This window comes from Babylonia areolata, chromosome 20, assembly GCF_041734735.1.
Source record: "Babylonia areolata isolate BAREFJ2019XMU chromosome 20, ASM4173473v1, whole genome shotgun sequence".
Classification (NCBI taxonomy): domain Eukaryota; kingdom Metazoa; phylum Mollusca; class Gastropoda; order Neogastropoda; family Buccinidae; genus Babylonia; species Babylonia areolata.
In genome coordinates, this window is record NC_134895.1 from 27364656 (window position 1) to 27380938 (window position 16283).

Sequence of the window (16283 nt, forward strand, 5' to 3'; positions counted from 1 at the left end):
TTTGTGCTCTGCACATGTCTGAAGCAAAAGCAATCCATTTGGGTTGCAGTGGCCCACACCATGCTTTCCAATCACTCCATCCCAGGAGATGTAGTCAGAGCCAACTAGAGCATTGAAATCCCCAAGAATGATGAGCTTGTCTGCTTTCGGGATAGCAGCAATGACAGAGTGAAGGTCCTCGTAGAACCTCGCCTTCACTTCATCCAGGTTGGTCATGGTTGGGGCGTAGGCACTGACAATGGTGAGGTGCTTCTGGCCAGATGCCAGTGGGAGTTTCATGGTCATAAGCCTATCGTTGACTCCCTTTGGGATTCCAGCTAGCTTGCTGACAAGTGCTGTTTTTACTGCAAAACCAATGCCAGCCTCACGTCGCTCTTCGCTTCCTCGTCTACTCCAGAAGAAGGTGTAACCAGATCCCCGTTCACTGAGCTCGCCTTCGCCTGCAAGCCGAGTCTCACTCAAGGCTGCGATGTCGATGTTGTATCTGGCGAGTTTGGATGCAACTAGTGCCGTTCTCCTTTGGGGTCTGTCTGCGTTATCTCTGTCCAGGAGAGTCCTTATGTTCCAAGCACCAATGGTGAGAGGAACGATCCTTGTTTTTTTTCTTTTCTTTCTCTTTGTTTTCAACCGCTGATGTAGGGTCCCCGCCAGCCGTGGTATGCTGGCCAGGGTGATATGGAGCAGGCAATTTTTAGGGCACCTTTTCTAGCCCCTTCCTCATGCCAGGGAGGTGAGCAGTGGCATTCCTAAAGAGGGCTGCTCAGACGCTCAGACGGCTGCCGAGCTCCATTGCTGCTCCTGTTGATGAAGAACGACCTTAAGGCCTGAGTCGCCTGCGTGCAGGTCTGCGGCTGCGACTGCCAGTGTACCCACACCTGTCGTTTCGTTGCTCGCCTGTCGCCACAGGACTTGGGGTTGATGAAAGGATGAAAGGTCATTAAGGGTGACTGATGACTGCGCGATGAGTTTGTTTAAAGTGAAGGGAGTTGCGCAACGTCGACCTCACTCTCTCGTCCGGGTTCACCAATTTCTAGTGGCAAGACTAAGTCGAGACAACTGGAGGATTAGCACGGATGCAGTGGATGACCAAGATATCCTTTCGGTGTCTCATCTTGCTCTCTGCACTCCACAGTGCGTTGCTGTAACCACGTTCCTCTCCGTTGAACCGATAGGTTTCTTCCGCAGATTCTGCCAGATCCAGACTTCACATGCATGGGTAGACACACCCCGGGGGCCAGCTGCATGTGGCATGCACACAGCACGGTGGAGGTAGATGGCGGTCGGTGGCTCTCCTGAGCCGACGCCCTTTTATGGATCTCGTTTTTAATTCCATATGGGTGTCTAGCCACCCACCTCACCAGTGCCGCAAGGGAGCAGTGGGAGTGCTGGTTTAGTCGCCGGCACCCCGACCCTGAACAGGTTGTACTGGATTACAGGTTACCAGTAGCAGATCTAATGACCTGACCTGACAGGAATTACGATACGAATATACAAGGGTATGGTTAAAACATGTACTGGTTTCGTATTGTTGCGTTAGTGTGTGATCAACAAAATGGTATGTTGTTATTAGTGAAATGTTCTATTCGACTAAGATTTGGTTTGAAAAGCTTCATTTGTATCACTCAGCCTTCTACTATCAAGAACGACCTATCAAAATGTGCCCGAGCGCTAGAGATGTTTTTATAAAAAAAAGAATCCTACCAACTCTGGTAGATGCAAAAGGTGTTGCCAACACAAACAGCAGACAGTTTAGAGTTCATTGCAGAATCAACTCTAATCATCCCTACCAAGTTACAGAAAGGATTGTTCATGTGCACTACCACACTGTGCTGTCTTTCCTTTCTTGCCACCAAGAACCTCTATCTTGTACTTCGCATATATCAATAATATACCCTTTTCTTCATTTTTCGGGACTTCAAGATGCCCATATGCGTCCTCAGGGAGTTATTTGCACTGGAGAGTCTTTGAGGAACTGTCGCAGAAGAAGTATCCCAGAGCTTCCAACACTTTTGTAGGATCTGATGGCGCATTTTGTGTTTCTTAGCCACAAAGGCTTCAGTGGAGCTACCAGCGCAGATGCCCGACTGTTCATTTTGCAAAATGGTCATCAGTGCTTTTTTACAACTGCAAGGTCAAACTTGAAAAATGAATACTCCTCACCCAGTTGTATTGTTGCATTTAGTGACACCTGCAGAACATGTTGCACTGTTATACTGTCGGTGACAGGATGAACAGGTTGCAGTCAACTGGTGACTGCTCCTGCACATTGGCCAAATTCGTTCAGGGAGTGACATCCAACCTGTCAATTTTGTAATAAGTTGCTCACAGAATACGTGTATCTGGTCGAATCTGCATGAATCTGGACATTGCAGTGTCATCTGTAGTAAGTTGAATGCGGGCATGAGTATCAAACATTTTGAGTATGGGCTCTACCTTATTTGTTTGTGAAACATGGCTGGAGCTCTGGAGGCAAATACCGTAGACTAGGTGGGTGTGTAGATGAAGGATAAGCGTCACTGAGCACCAGTGTCTGGGCCTGGTTTTCAGGGTTTCTTAGAGAAGTTAGAGAAGCTTCAGTCAAGACATAGTTAGACGGTAACTGCTGGAAACTCCAGACTTCCTGTTATCGCATGGACATGTCTAATTTTTGAGGACCGTAGCTCAGAGCATAAAATCAACAACAACAACATTGATAATGAAATTGTTCGACAGCTGTGAAAAACTTTTAGGCATTCCTCTGAGACATCGGTTAAAGCATTTTGGAAGCCAGAGTGCACTTGTTTTCAACAAAGAAGCATAAAAAAACTAGTTATAGAAAAAATGCACACGGGACATTAGAAGAAGGCTGGAAAATGATTCTTCAAGCTGCATAACAGGGAAAGGATGAAAAGCTCTAACAGAATAATGTCGATTGGCCTTTTAGCATGATAACCAAATCATCACCACAGCTGCTGCAGGTATACCTGAGAGGTCCAGTCTGTTAGATGAATGCTGACAAAAAAATGTAAACCAGACCAGGAGGATCTATAGGATTCACACAGGTTTGCTTTCGAACACGTGTGCCAAGTGACTGCATAGAAATCATCAGCAGACAAGTGGTCGTGATATTGTCGTGAGTTGTGCAATATATACGTAACTGCTTTGGCAGAAAAAGCTTCCAGATCTGAGCTACAAAGCACAGGAAATGGAAAGAAAACAAGTTGACGCTCTTGGCAGATACCGTCGTTTTTTTCACGCTTAATCAGAAGTGGAGTGATGGCCGAGAGGTAACGCATCTGCTTAGGAAGCGAGAGAATCTGAGCGCGCTGGTTTGAATTTCAGCTCAGCCGCCGATATTTTCTCCTCCTCCACTAGACCTTGAGTGGTGGTCTGGACGCTAGTCATTCGGATGAGACGATAAACCGAGGTCCCGTTTGCAGCATGCACTTAGCACACGTAAAAGAACCCACAGCAACAAAATGGTTGTTCCTGGCAAAATTCTGTAGAAAAATCCACTTTGATAGGAAAAACAAATAAAACTGCACGCAGGAAAAAAAAACACAAAAAAAATGGGTGGCACTGTAGTGTAGCTACGCGCTCTCCCTGGAGAGAGCAGCCCAAATTTCACACAGAGAAATCTGTTGTGATAAAAAAGAGAAATACAGTACAAATACATAGAAAGGAAGGTATAAATCGTACCTCTATACACATTTAAAACTATTTTCAATTGACAAGGTAGGACATCGAGTGCCAAATGATATCGTCAGTAGGGAGCTAATGGAGGTTCCAAGACTTTCCGGAACTTTTCACAAGGTACGGCTGCTGCTTTCCCTCTTGGTTAAGAGAATATAACAACAGTTTCTGAGAACAGCTTCAAGTTTTCTTTTCAGCTTCTGTGCTCTGTAGCTGGGATCTGGATACTTTCTCTGCCAAAGTACTTCTGTTTGTTGATGATTTCTTTGTCAGTCACCTGGCACTCAAAAGCAAGCGTGTGTGTGTAAGTCCTCCAATTCATCTCGATCTTGTTTAGATTCTTTGTCAGCACTTCTCCAACAGACTGGACCTCATAGATATTGCCTGCAGCAGCTATGGTCAGATTTAGTTTTCCATGCAAAAAGGTCAAAACATCTTATTGTCTGTAAAAGCCTTTCATCCATTTTTTTCTGTTCTGCAGCTAAATGCACCATTTTCCATCCTTCATATTCAAAGACTGCAGTTCTTTCTGTTGTACAAGTAGAAAATCTTCCAAACCTTACTGAAGAAGTTTCAGCTGCTCTAGAAGGGAAAATAACATTAAAAGAAACAACAACTGTACTTAGAAATATGAAAAATAACAAGAGTCCCGGAAGTGATGATTTCACTTGTGAATTCCTCAAATTTATTTGGAAGCAAATTGGGGTGTTTGTAGCCAGGGTTGGAAAGAAAAGAACTCTCCGTTACCCAAAAAGAAGGAATTATTATTTGCCTTCCAAAGGGGGATAAACCAAAAGAATTTATCAAGAACTGGAGGCCTATCACACTACTTAATGTTGTATATGTAGCCATGTTTCCTGAACCGAGTGGTTATAAGGGGACGGACGGCACAAAAGACTTAACTAAATATTGATTTACTGTATTAAAGGATAGACAAGAATTCCCACGCACAGGCCAGGAACATATAGAGGCCAGTCACAAATGGGTTTTTTCTATTGTTTTATTTACAATAGTTATGCGAACATAAGAAAAGAACTAAGAGGAAGACAATGAGAGAAGAACTAAGAGAAGATATAAGAAGAGAAGACATAAAAAGAGAAGACCTAAGAGAAGATATAAGAAGAGAAGAAGATATAAAAAGAGAAGACAGTGCAATGATACGTAGCGAGATGTGTAGCGAGATGTCACTGTTGTGGGAACAACACTGGACACACACTCACACTGCTTGCGACGCAGCAAGAGAGAGAGAGAGAGAGAGCAGCTCTGGTCAGATGACTGACCAGATATCAAGTGACCACTCATCACTCTCTGTGCCAATTTATGCAGGTTAAGCGAACTACAAAGACAATCACGTGGGCTGTGAAGCAGATCGGTGCTAATCAGGCCAAATCCGACAACAACTGTGTTTCTTACAAGGTGTTCAGTGACAGAATACTAAATGATTCCTGAACCGATTTACGTCGGATAAGTTGCAAAAGAAAGAGCTCAACTCCTACTTTCTAATGAGTATAAAATGAAGTGTTGATTATTTAAGATGAATTTATAATCTTAATTTAAGTCACCTGAATAGGGTCAGTTTTAACAAGCTCGTCGCTGAAAATTGCAAACTGCGTTAAATCAGTTTAACATAAGCAAACATAAATGGAAATAGATTTATAGATGGAATTGAGACGATTCTGCCAGTATATAATACTTGCAGTTTACTGGTCCAACGAAAGAGATATTAATTAAATACGGTGGAGCAGAAACATAGATTCCAGCTCAACCAGTAGCATACTGCGACGCTGGTCGAGGAGTAGGCTGTCTGGCGACGAGGACAAAATGACGTAAGTGCGTCCAATGGTGGCGTCACACAATCTGTTGAGGGACGGCGGGTTAGTTGCGAAAACGTCGTCTGCTGTAGCTGTTGAGGGACAGCGGGTTAGTTGCGAAAACGTCGACTGCTGTAGCTCGTGTGTGAGCAGTTTTTGAACCAAGCGTAGCACTTGGTCACATATACAAAATAGGATCTGGGTGCACAGTAGCTAGAATCAAATCAGTATTGTCTTGTCTAATTAGTCAAGGCCAAACAGGTTTTGTACAAGGAAGATACACTGGAGATAACATAGGGCTAATAAACGATTTAATGTGCTATCTAAATAAGACAAATATGCCAGGGTTGTTGACTTTGAAAAGGTTTTTGATACAACTGACTGGGGTTTCATGTTGAAAGTAATTAGAACGTTTGGATTTGGGGATTGTATTTATAACTGGATTGAAATACTGTAATAGTAAATGGGCAGGCAGGCAGGCAGAGAGAGAGGCACGAATTGAAGGCTGTTTGATAGCTGCAGCATCCGTACGTTGCACCGGTAAAACGCAGTGGAAAGTGTCTGAAAGTGTTGGGGGAAAAGTGCTGCCAACACGCAGCTGTGTTGACACATAGCGCTACTGATATGTAGCGATAACGAACACTAGCCTGCAAAAAAATAGTGTTACCAACATGTAGCGCTATTAACACGTAGCGCTATGCTTGACCCGCAGCACTATTAAGATGATAAAACTTAAAACAGTAGTGCTATCGACACGTAGTGCTTATTGAACGTGATAATTACACATAGCGCTATTGGGATGCCCCCATTCATTTTGAAAGCCCTAGATTTCTGCCATAGTTACATAGTTTGTGAACAAATTCATGATGACTTTAATCGTGTTGCCGTGTCCTCAGGTGGCAGATTTGTTAGGCATGCCTGACGCAACAGACCTGGGTTCCGATTTTCAATCAGCCAGTGGAGAACCCTCAGGGCTGTTCAAGCTCGTCGTTGATACGTTGAAAGATGCTGTAGGTATCCACACTGCCTCTCATGTCTGTGAATTCTTTTTTTGATCTTTTTTTTCTCTCCCTGACTGCATGTAGCATTTTTGAGAAGGTTGCTAACTTAAATGAGATACTGGGGAAAGTGCAGCACGATTTCCACACGCTTATTATACACATGCGAAGTGACAAGTGTCATGAAATCATGCTGCCCACCATGACTGTGTAGTCTCGTCTGGAAACATTTCAAAAAGACTTGATGCCCTGGATAGAATGAATCTTATTTTCATGCGTCCTGTACAGTTTAGTGAAAGAAGGGCAAAGGTTTGCACTCTCCTTAACAAAATGTCTGACGTGAGCATAGCGATCCATTTGTTCGACTTCGTTTTACTAGAACACAGGAAGTAAATGATTTTTTGTTTGCAGCGTTTGTCAACGACAGCCAAATTATACGCCACGTGCCCTTGCAGAATGATTTCAGTGAGCACCCAAACGATACTGATTTGCAGATTTGAACTTTTACTCGTTCTTCGTGAAATTCGTTATCGTGAAAGCAATAAATCACAAAGAATACTTTTCACTGTGATTTCATTGCATGGGAACAATTATGTAAGCCATTTGCAATAGGAATGTCTTTAGAATTACAACAATGCTACAACCTCCCCAAGTTTCACCATGGCACGACAGGAATCTAGAAAGACAAAGACACCGTTGATTTTCTTCGTTTTGTTCTGGTTTCAATGGGAATCACACGGGTGTCATGAATGCTTTGCCTCTTTTGTAACTTCAGCGACAGTTTCACTTTTGTGCTAACCAAAATGCACTTCCTACATTCAGTGCCATTGCTATAAAAGAATTAAACACAGTAAGATAAAAAAATAAAATGAAAAACAACAACGTCAGTTTTTTTAATTGGATGACTTATCACTGTTTATGGCCAGTGTTAACATCACTCATCCTGTCCAGGACAAGACCACATTCGTGTGTGTGTGTCTCGCGGAGTTCCTGCCGCTGTATGAAACGGAACGTTTGATCGACCAGCTGAGCAAGTACGGCATGGACACGCACAACATAGTGGTCAACCAACTGAATCACCCCCAGACTGGAGACAGGCCTTGCCAGCTCTGCATAGCCCGCCACAAACTGCAGGCTAAATATCTGGAGCAGGTCAGTTGTGTATCACATGTATGAACCTTAAAGCAAATATTTCTGTTGGTGAGAAAAGGTTGACAAATAGATATTCGTTTATTTACTGTGTCACCATTCGCATACGAACATACGTACACATACACATACACGTGCGCAGGTGCACACACACACACACACACACACACACAACACAACACAACACACACACACACACACACACACACACACACACACATTCCCACGTCTAATATCATTCAAAATGAAAAGACGTTAAAGAAAGGACACAAGTTCCTTGTTGGTCCAGAGGTAACGCGTCCGCTTTGGAAGCGAAAGGATCTGAGCGCACTGGTTCGAATCACACCGGCAGTCGCCAGTATTTTCTCCCCCTCCACTAGACCTTGAATGGTAGCCTGGAAGCTAGTCATTCGGACGAAACGAGGTCTCATATGCAGCAAGCATTTAGTGCACGAAAAACAATCCACGGCAACAAAAGGGTTGTCCCTGGCAAAATTCTGTAGAAAAATCCACTTCGATAGGAAAACAAATAAAAGTGCAGGCAGAAAGAACAAAAAATGGGCGTCGCTGTCATGTCGCGACGCGCTCTCCCTGGAGAGAGCAGCCTGAATTTCACACAAAGTCGGCTTTACAACCAAAGCCAAGATAACGCAGACCAAACTTCATCAGTCTGGTCATATGGGTCAAAGAAGAATCGAAAGCAACCACCGTGAGAGTAGGCGCACGGCAGTCGCAAACGGAACAAGACAACCAAAATCAAGTGGGAAGACATCCAGTCTCAAAGGTTGAAGCTGCCGCCTCAAACAGGATCAAGAGGCGTGCGCGCTGACCAGGAAAGCTGCATCACATCTGAGGATGACCGTCGCCTACGCCTTATAGCTGCATGTGGAGGACGACATGGAGCAGCTGACAGCTGGCATTCATGTCCCACCTGTAACCATCTGTGTGCCTCAGCACGCTAACAGAAGAATGCCTGACTATGGCCCTCTAGTCCAGAGAGGCTACCCAAATGGCTGATACTTCTTTTTGTGTACCATTTTCTTTCCGTGTGCGGACGTCTCTGTGTTTGATTTTTTCCACGTTTATGCTTAAGTTATGGTCTTTATTCGCATGACAGATAAAAACGATGGAAGTGGATATGACACATGAAATATTTGCTGCTCGGCTTCAGTTACAAGAGTCATTACTTGTGTTATCCAATCAGATCATTAAATATACAAAAAATAATATTCTTCAAGTAAATCAAGTGACAGCACATTTCCCCTGTTTCAGATTGAGGATCTGTACCAAGAAGATTTTCACATCACCAAGCTGCCCCTGATGACGGGTGAGGTGAGAAAGATGGACAGGCTGGTGTCCCTTTCCCACCACCTTTTGCAACCCCACTAGCCCTTGTCGGCCTTTTGAGACCACCTTTTGCAACCCTAGCTTCACTAGGCCTTGACGGCCTTTCGAGACTACCTTTTGCAACCCTAGCTTCACTAGGCCTTGACGGCCTTTCGAGACTATCTTTTGCAACCCTAGCTTCACTAGTCCTTGAAGGTCTTTTGAGACAACATTTTCTCACCCTACTAATTGCATGCTTCTGCTTACAAACCCACTAGGCCTTTTGAAACAAGCCCTAGAGAGTATTTGAAACAACCTTTTGCAACCCTACTAGTTGTGGGTCTTTTGAGACAACCTTCAGCAACCTCGACGACAGTTGAAGGCCTTTTGAAAACCTATATCACCTCAAGTATTCAAGGACTATCTGAGACGACCTTTTACAAACATACAAGTTGTAGGCCATTTGAGATAGCCTTTTAGAAGCCCACTCGGCCTTCTGATACAACCTTTCACAACCCTGCACATTGAAGGCCTTTTGAGACAACCTTTTCGCGAGACTACTAGCAATTGTAAGCTCTTTGAGACATTTTTTTGCAACCCATTAGCCCTGGAATATTTTTTGTTACACCTTGTGCAACACCACAAATACTTGAAGACCTTCTGAGACAACTTTTAAAACTTTACTAGCTGTGGGCCTTTTGAGACAAAATACCACTGGTTGTAGGCCTTTTGAGACAAACTTTACTAATACCACTGGCTGTAGGCCTTTTGAGACAAAAATATCACTGGCTGTAGGCCTTTCGAAGCAAACTTTACCAATCCCACTGGCTGTAGGCCTTTTGAGACGAACTTTACCAATCCCACTGGCTGTAGGCCTTTTGAGACAAACTTTACCAATCCCACTGGCTGTAGGCCTTTTGAGACAAAAATATCACTGGCTGTAGGCCTTTTGAGACAAAAATATCACTGGCTGTAGGCCTTTCGAGGCAAACTTTACCAATCCCACTGGCTGTAGGCCTTTTGAGACAAAAATACCACTGGCTGCAGGCCTTTTGAGACAACAATACCACTGGCTCCAAACCTTTTGAGACAAACTTCACCAATCCCACTGGCTTCAGGCTTTTTGAGACAAACTTTACCAATCCCACTGGCTGTAGGCCTTTTGAGACAAAAATACTACTGGCTGCAGGCCTTTTGAGACAAAAATACCACTGGCTGTAGGCCTTTTGAGACAAAAATACCACTGGTTGCAGGCCTTTTGAGACAAACTTTACCAATCCCACTGGCTGTAGGCCTTTTCAGACAAAAATACCACTGGCTGTAGGCCTTTTGAGACAAAAATACCACTGGCTGCAGGCCTTTTGAGGCAAACTTTACCAATCCCACTGGCCGTAGGCCTTTTGAGACAAAAATACCACTGGCTGTAGGCCTTTTGAGACAAAAATACCACTGGCTGTAGGCCTTTTGAAGCAAACTTTACAAATCCCACAAGCTGTGGTGGGCCTTTTGAGACAAAAATACCACTGGTTGTAGGCTTTTTGAGACAAAAATACCACTGGTTGCAGGCCTTTTGAGGCAAACTTTACCAATCTCACTGGCTGTAGGCCTTTTGAGACAAAAATACCACTGGCTGTAGGCCTTTTGAGACAAAAATACCACTGGCTGTAGGCCTTTTGAAGCAAACTTTACCAATCCCACTAGATGTGGGCCTTTTGAGACAAAAATACCACTGGTTGTAGGCCTGTTAGACAAACTTTACACCCACACTAGTTGAAGGCCTTTTGAGACAAACATTTACAATCCCACTGGTTGCAGGACTTTTGAGAAAACTGTTTACAACCCTAGTAGTTGCAGGGCTTTTGAGATAAACCTTTACAACCCAACTAGTTGTTGTATGCCTTTTGAGACTACCATTTATAACTGTGCGAACTATTGTCCTGTTGAGACTACCTTAAGAAAGGATCTGACTGTTGTCGTTCTTGTCAATCCTGACAGTTGTTGTTCATTCCTGATTTCCTTTCGTAACCCTGTAAGACGTTATTGTCCTTTTCTCTTGCTTGACCACATTATGTTGATTACTTTAATCCCACACCTCGTTTTTACTTGATCATCTGTTTATGTCAGGTTCTGTCATTTTTATATGAATGTTTCTTTTTTTTTTTTAATGTATGTTTCTTATGCTCTCTCTGTGTCTCTGTCTCTCTCTGTCTCTCTCTCTCTCTGTCTCACCCCTCACGTTTTCTTCCCACCTGACCTGATCCCTTTCCCCACACCCTCTGCCTCGTGTCTCCCTGTCTTCTTCGCACCTCTCCCTTACCATCAGATTTGCATGATTATATTATTATATACATGGTATGCTAACTACTTTGTGAGTTCCCACTTTCTTTTTCATGGATGTTAATATTCTTTGGTTTTGCTTTGCTTTCTTGTTTGTTAAAGACATACTTTACAGTTTTGCAAGTTGATAACTTAAACACACACACACACACACACACACACACACACACACACACACACACACACACACGCACACACACACACACACCAAAAAAACAAAACAAAACAAAACAACAACAGCGACAACAACAAAAACAAACAAAAAAACAAAACAAAAACAAACCAACAAAAAACAAAAACAAAACAAAACAAAAACAAATATGAATTTTTGTATAAATTGTTATTTTGAAATGATCATTTGATTTGTTTATGTCTCTTCAGTTCGGATTATGATCTCTTCATGTTGATGGTGTTTTTTCTTACTTTAATTCTTCCTTTCTTTTTATTTTTTTCTTCTTTTTCCCTACTTGGTGCAATTTCTTTTTTTTTTAAATTACCTTAAAATGTTATTTTGTTGCTTGTAGCCTATCCTTTTATCCTAAAAACAACAACAACAAAAAAAAACACACCTGGAGTCTCTGTCTCTCTGTCTTTGTGCGTGCGTGCATGCGCACGCGCGCGCGTGTGATTACAACTGCCAAATGAGCAACGCCAATTGTTTGTGTCCGAATGTAAGGTTTATAATGAGAGCAATATTTCTCTCTCTCTCTCTCTCTCTCTCTCTCTATATATATATATATATATATATATATACATATACATATATAGACACAAACACGCACACACACACACACACACACATATATAAAGATTGGATTCAGTTGAAGACTATGTTTACCGATTTATTTCTGAGTGATTTGAAAGATTATGAAATGAAATCATGCTCATCAGCATTGATTAGATGACCAAAAGTGTAACTGGGGATGACAATGGATTCTTCCCTTCTTCCTCCCTCCCTCTCCACCACCCACATTCCCATCTTTCCTCCATTTTCACCGACGGCGCTGAAATCGACAGACCAAAAAAGCAGGAGATACTCTTTTCTGTTATGACACAATACGCTTTCTTTCACATGAATTTGTTTCCTTTCGTTGCTAGGACTATGTCTCTGTCTTACTTTGAGCAAATTCGATATGGTGCGTGCAGCTATTCCGTTCCCATGTTAGGTACAACACAAAACGCCTCATATTTTAAATGTTATAATTTTTTTATATTGCGCCCTGAATTCGAAGTGAGTTATAGCTGTTGCAACCAGCTTGTTCTCTACAGTCAGTTATAGCTTCTCAAGGAGGTGTCACTGCGTGCGGATAAATTCATATCCGCTACACCACATCTGCAGCATAACCCAACGCACTTACATGCATATGCATTTGTGTACTTATTTGTGCAGGAAATTTATACAGTTAAACTGCTGTGCGAATGAAAAGAAATTAGTGTCAATCAGGAGCGGACATTATGACATACAAAACCTGATTAGCACAATACTGGGATCAACTAAGAATGGAGCAATATGTTCATGTCATGGGTTCTTTCTGTCTTTCTGAGTACATATAAACTCTCTCTCTCTCTCTCTCTCTCTCTCTCTCTCTCTAGGGAGAGGTTGGGAGGAAAGAGTCGTGGACGAAGACAGGAAGGTAAATGTGACACAAGGCGGAAAATGATGCCTGAAATGTAAGAAATGAAATTATGGTGCTTAGAGCCTCGCCGACCACTAAGGCCATCTCAAGGCTATCGCCACGTTAATAAAATGATGCCTAAAGAGATGATATCAGACCATCACTGGCCCATTGAGAAATTTTCCTTCTTCCTTGAGCGTACGGGAGCTCGTGTGTATTGCGTACGCATGAGGAAACAACAAATACGCATAGACAACACTCTGTGAAAACGCTTTTTCACAGGCAGCGTGGTTGGTTCTAACTTTTTCCTTTGAGCCTCCCCCCGTTAATGGTGGAGATGAACTATTTTAGATTCAAATATCGAAGGATGTGAATTTTTTTCAATGGACACGAAAGTATATTCATGCTATGTAATCTCCCTCTTGGGGGCTGGTGAAAAAGAAAGGATTGAGGGGGAAGGGGTACAGGTGACGGTGATGGAGGGGGAAGGGGGGGGGATATGGACATTAATTCCATATTTCTGTTGTCATAGTCACAGTTGTGTCTTATGGTCTAAAATGTCGGTCGACATTTAGCTGAACAATGCTGGGATAGACAGACAGGGACACAGATCAGGGACACAGATCGACAAACACAGACAGACAGACGGACCGACACACACACACACACACACACACACATAGATTTGAGCCTCCCCCCCGTTAATGGTGGAGATGAACTATTTTAGAATCAAACATCGAAAGATGTGAATTGTTTCAATGGACACGAAAGTATAGTCATGTTATGTAATCTCCCTCTTGGGGGAATGGTGAAAAAGAAAGAATTGAGGGGGAAGGGGTACAGGTGGAGGTGATGGTGGGGGAGGGGGGGTATGGATATTAATTCCATATTTCTGTTGTCATAGACACAGTTGCGTCTTATGGTCTAAAATGATGGTCGACATTTAGCTGAACAGTGCTGAGATAGACCGACAGGGACACAGATAAGGGACATAGATCAACAGACAGACACACACACACACACACATAGATTTCTAATGAAAATAATTTTAAAGTTTAATGTAGGCTATTTGTGTTTGTGTTGTCTTCTCTCTCTTTGTTTCGTCTCGTCTCTGTCTCTTCAACACGTGAGCGAGCGTACGCATGCGTGTGTGAAAACTTTAATTGCCTTCCATACTTTCGAGAAGCACACACACAAGCATACCCATACAAGCACACAAGCTCCAGTCTCGACCCTACTGACACATCACACAGACACACACATACACGCACGCACGCACCCCCCGACTCCCACACACGACATCAGTAGAGAAAGAAGTCTTCGAGTGACCAACATAACCTGTGCAGAGGAAATCTATCCATAAAGTCTTATCTCACTTGAAATCTCGAGCGGACATTGTCAATTCTCTGACCACTAAAGTATAGAAAGAGAACATAAAGATGGGTATTCTGGGGATTGGGTCCACAGTACAATGCGTCATCAACTCCCAGCCCTCTCCCAGGCCTGAACTGTTTGGTACACACAGGACATAAAGAAAGGAAATAGCAATGGGCATGAGACCATTGTTTAACCACAACGTCACAGCTTCCATCTCACCCTCACCATCCACACTCCTCCACCTTCCATGAATGCCGACAGTGTATACAGGAAAATAGTCATCCCTTCAACTCTCGCCAACAACGCGGCAAGAGAGGAAAATTTTTCGACTGGGGATTACCCACAGCGGCGAAACTTCCTTGTGAAACTCACTTCTTCCAATATGGCGGCAGTGGCATGTGAGCGTGAACCGTCCTTGAGGAACATCATTGAGCAGACCTCTCTGCAATGGGTGTTTGTGGTGGGCAAGGGGGGCGTGGGGAAGACCACCACAAGGTCAGTGATGGCTTCTTTCTGTTTTGGCATTGGATAGATAAGTAGTTTTGCATGTCACAATTTATGATGATTTGTCATCGAGACTGTTGATAATGTTGATAGTTACTTGTGGAACGACTTCTCCTTGCTTATTGGCGCGTACTGGCGCATTCAAACAACACAGTAATGTATAATCTGAGCATGCATACACACGCGCGCGCGCGCGCGCGCGCATACACACGCGTTTTGACAGGAGTTGTTCATGTTTTAGTTTAGCGCATACACATCAAAAACCTTTCACATTTCACAAGCACTTGATCATACCCACTTTTCTTTCGTTTTTTTTCTCTCCCTGAATTGAGTGCCCCACACCCCACCCTCAACCCCTGACACATACTTCTGCCTCACCCTCCACACATAACACATACAAGAGAGTCAAGGATCAATAATACTTAATCGTTTGACTGCTACAGGTGCATGGGTTATTAAGATAGATAACTGGTATTATATGCAAAAAATAGAATTTAAAAGTACATGAAATATAATGATTAAAAGCTAAATAAACGATCATATCATCTTGTAACCTTTTCCATTTTGATGAATTCCCCATTTTCAAACAGAACCACCTCCGATGCTTTCCATAAATTGCGAGAATTGAGACTGATTTCGGATTTAAAACTTCTTTGGAATAAATCGACCCCACCCCACCATCTCAATCCTCTCCCCCATCATTTGCACCATCTCAGTAGTATTACCCCCATGCCGCTCGTTCCGAGTCACCCATATACGGCTACAACCGGGTTTATCTGTCGCATTCCCAGCGCCGGCAGCCCGTAGGGACCATTGATTTTAGATCGCCAAGAGGCCACACACCTAAGGAGACCCTGCACTGCTGCTGGGTCATTTCGGTTGTGTTCAGTAGTGCCTGTTTTAAAGCACTTAGGACACCTACTAAGCCCCCTACTGATGACAGTAATGGCTAGTCGCGGAGCCAGACTGAGTGAGCGTCTCTCCCCAGAACGAAGACCGCCACCACTTCCCTCCAACGACACTCCCACTCCCATGAATCTGCCGACACAGACGACCTTGACAAGACTCACCCTCAGCGCGGAAATAAGAGGTAACCATGAGAACAGGGCATGAATGGCTACATGATTTTGGACTTTTTATATTGATGATAAAGAATGATGACGATGATGATGATGGCGATGCTGCAATGGAGGTCCATTTAGGTTTGGGACTACTTGAAAAGGCTGTACTTTACTTCACGGATGCGTCTTTTGATGTGTTGCTCTAATTTCCTGACCAACACTGCAAGTGTCTGTATCTCTCGGGCCTGGTTGACACCAGAATGTCATTATGACAGGAAGCGTAGAGTACAGCCTGATCAATAACTGATATAAATAACTGATATTAATCCAACACTATCTTGTAATCACCTCAACGGAATACTACACACACACACATTCTAGAGGACTAAGCACACTGTAATTCTGAAGTAATAGTACTGAGAATCAGTGAAA

General features: G+C 43.2%; 1 protein-coding gene across 3 annotated transcripts in view; it reads left to right on the top strand.

The window, feature by feature from the left end:
* The window catches only part of LOC143295362 (ATPase ASNA1 homolog), an 89758-nt gene that overhangs the window by 41968 nt on the left and 31507 nt on the right, over positions 1-16283 (top strand). For 2 of the 3 annotated variants that reach the window (XM_076607019.1, XM_076607017.1), the window contains exon 1: positions 14519-14781. The exons of the other annotated variant lie outside the window; for it this stretch is intronic. In XM_076607019.1, coding sequence (XP_076463134.1) covers positions 14534-14781 — 248 coding nt within the window. In that variant the 5' untranslated portion in view covers positions 14519-14533. Of the gene's footprint in view, positions 1-14518; positions 14782-16283 lie in introns of those variants that run through there. 3 annotated transcript variants of the gene reach the window in all.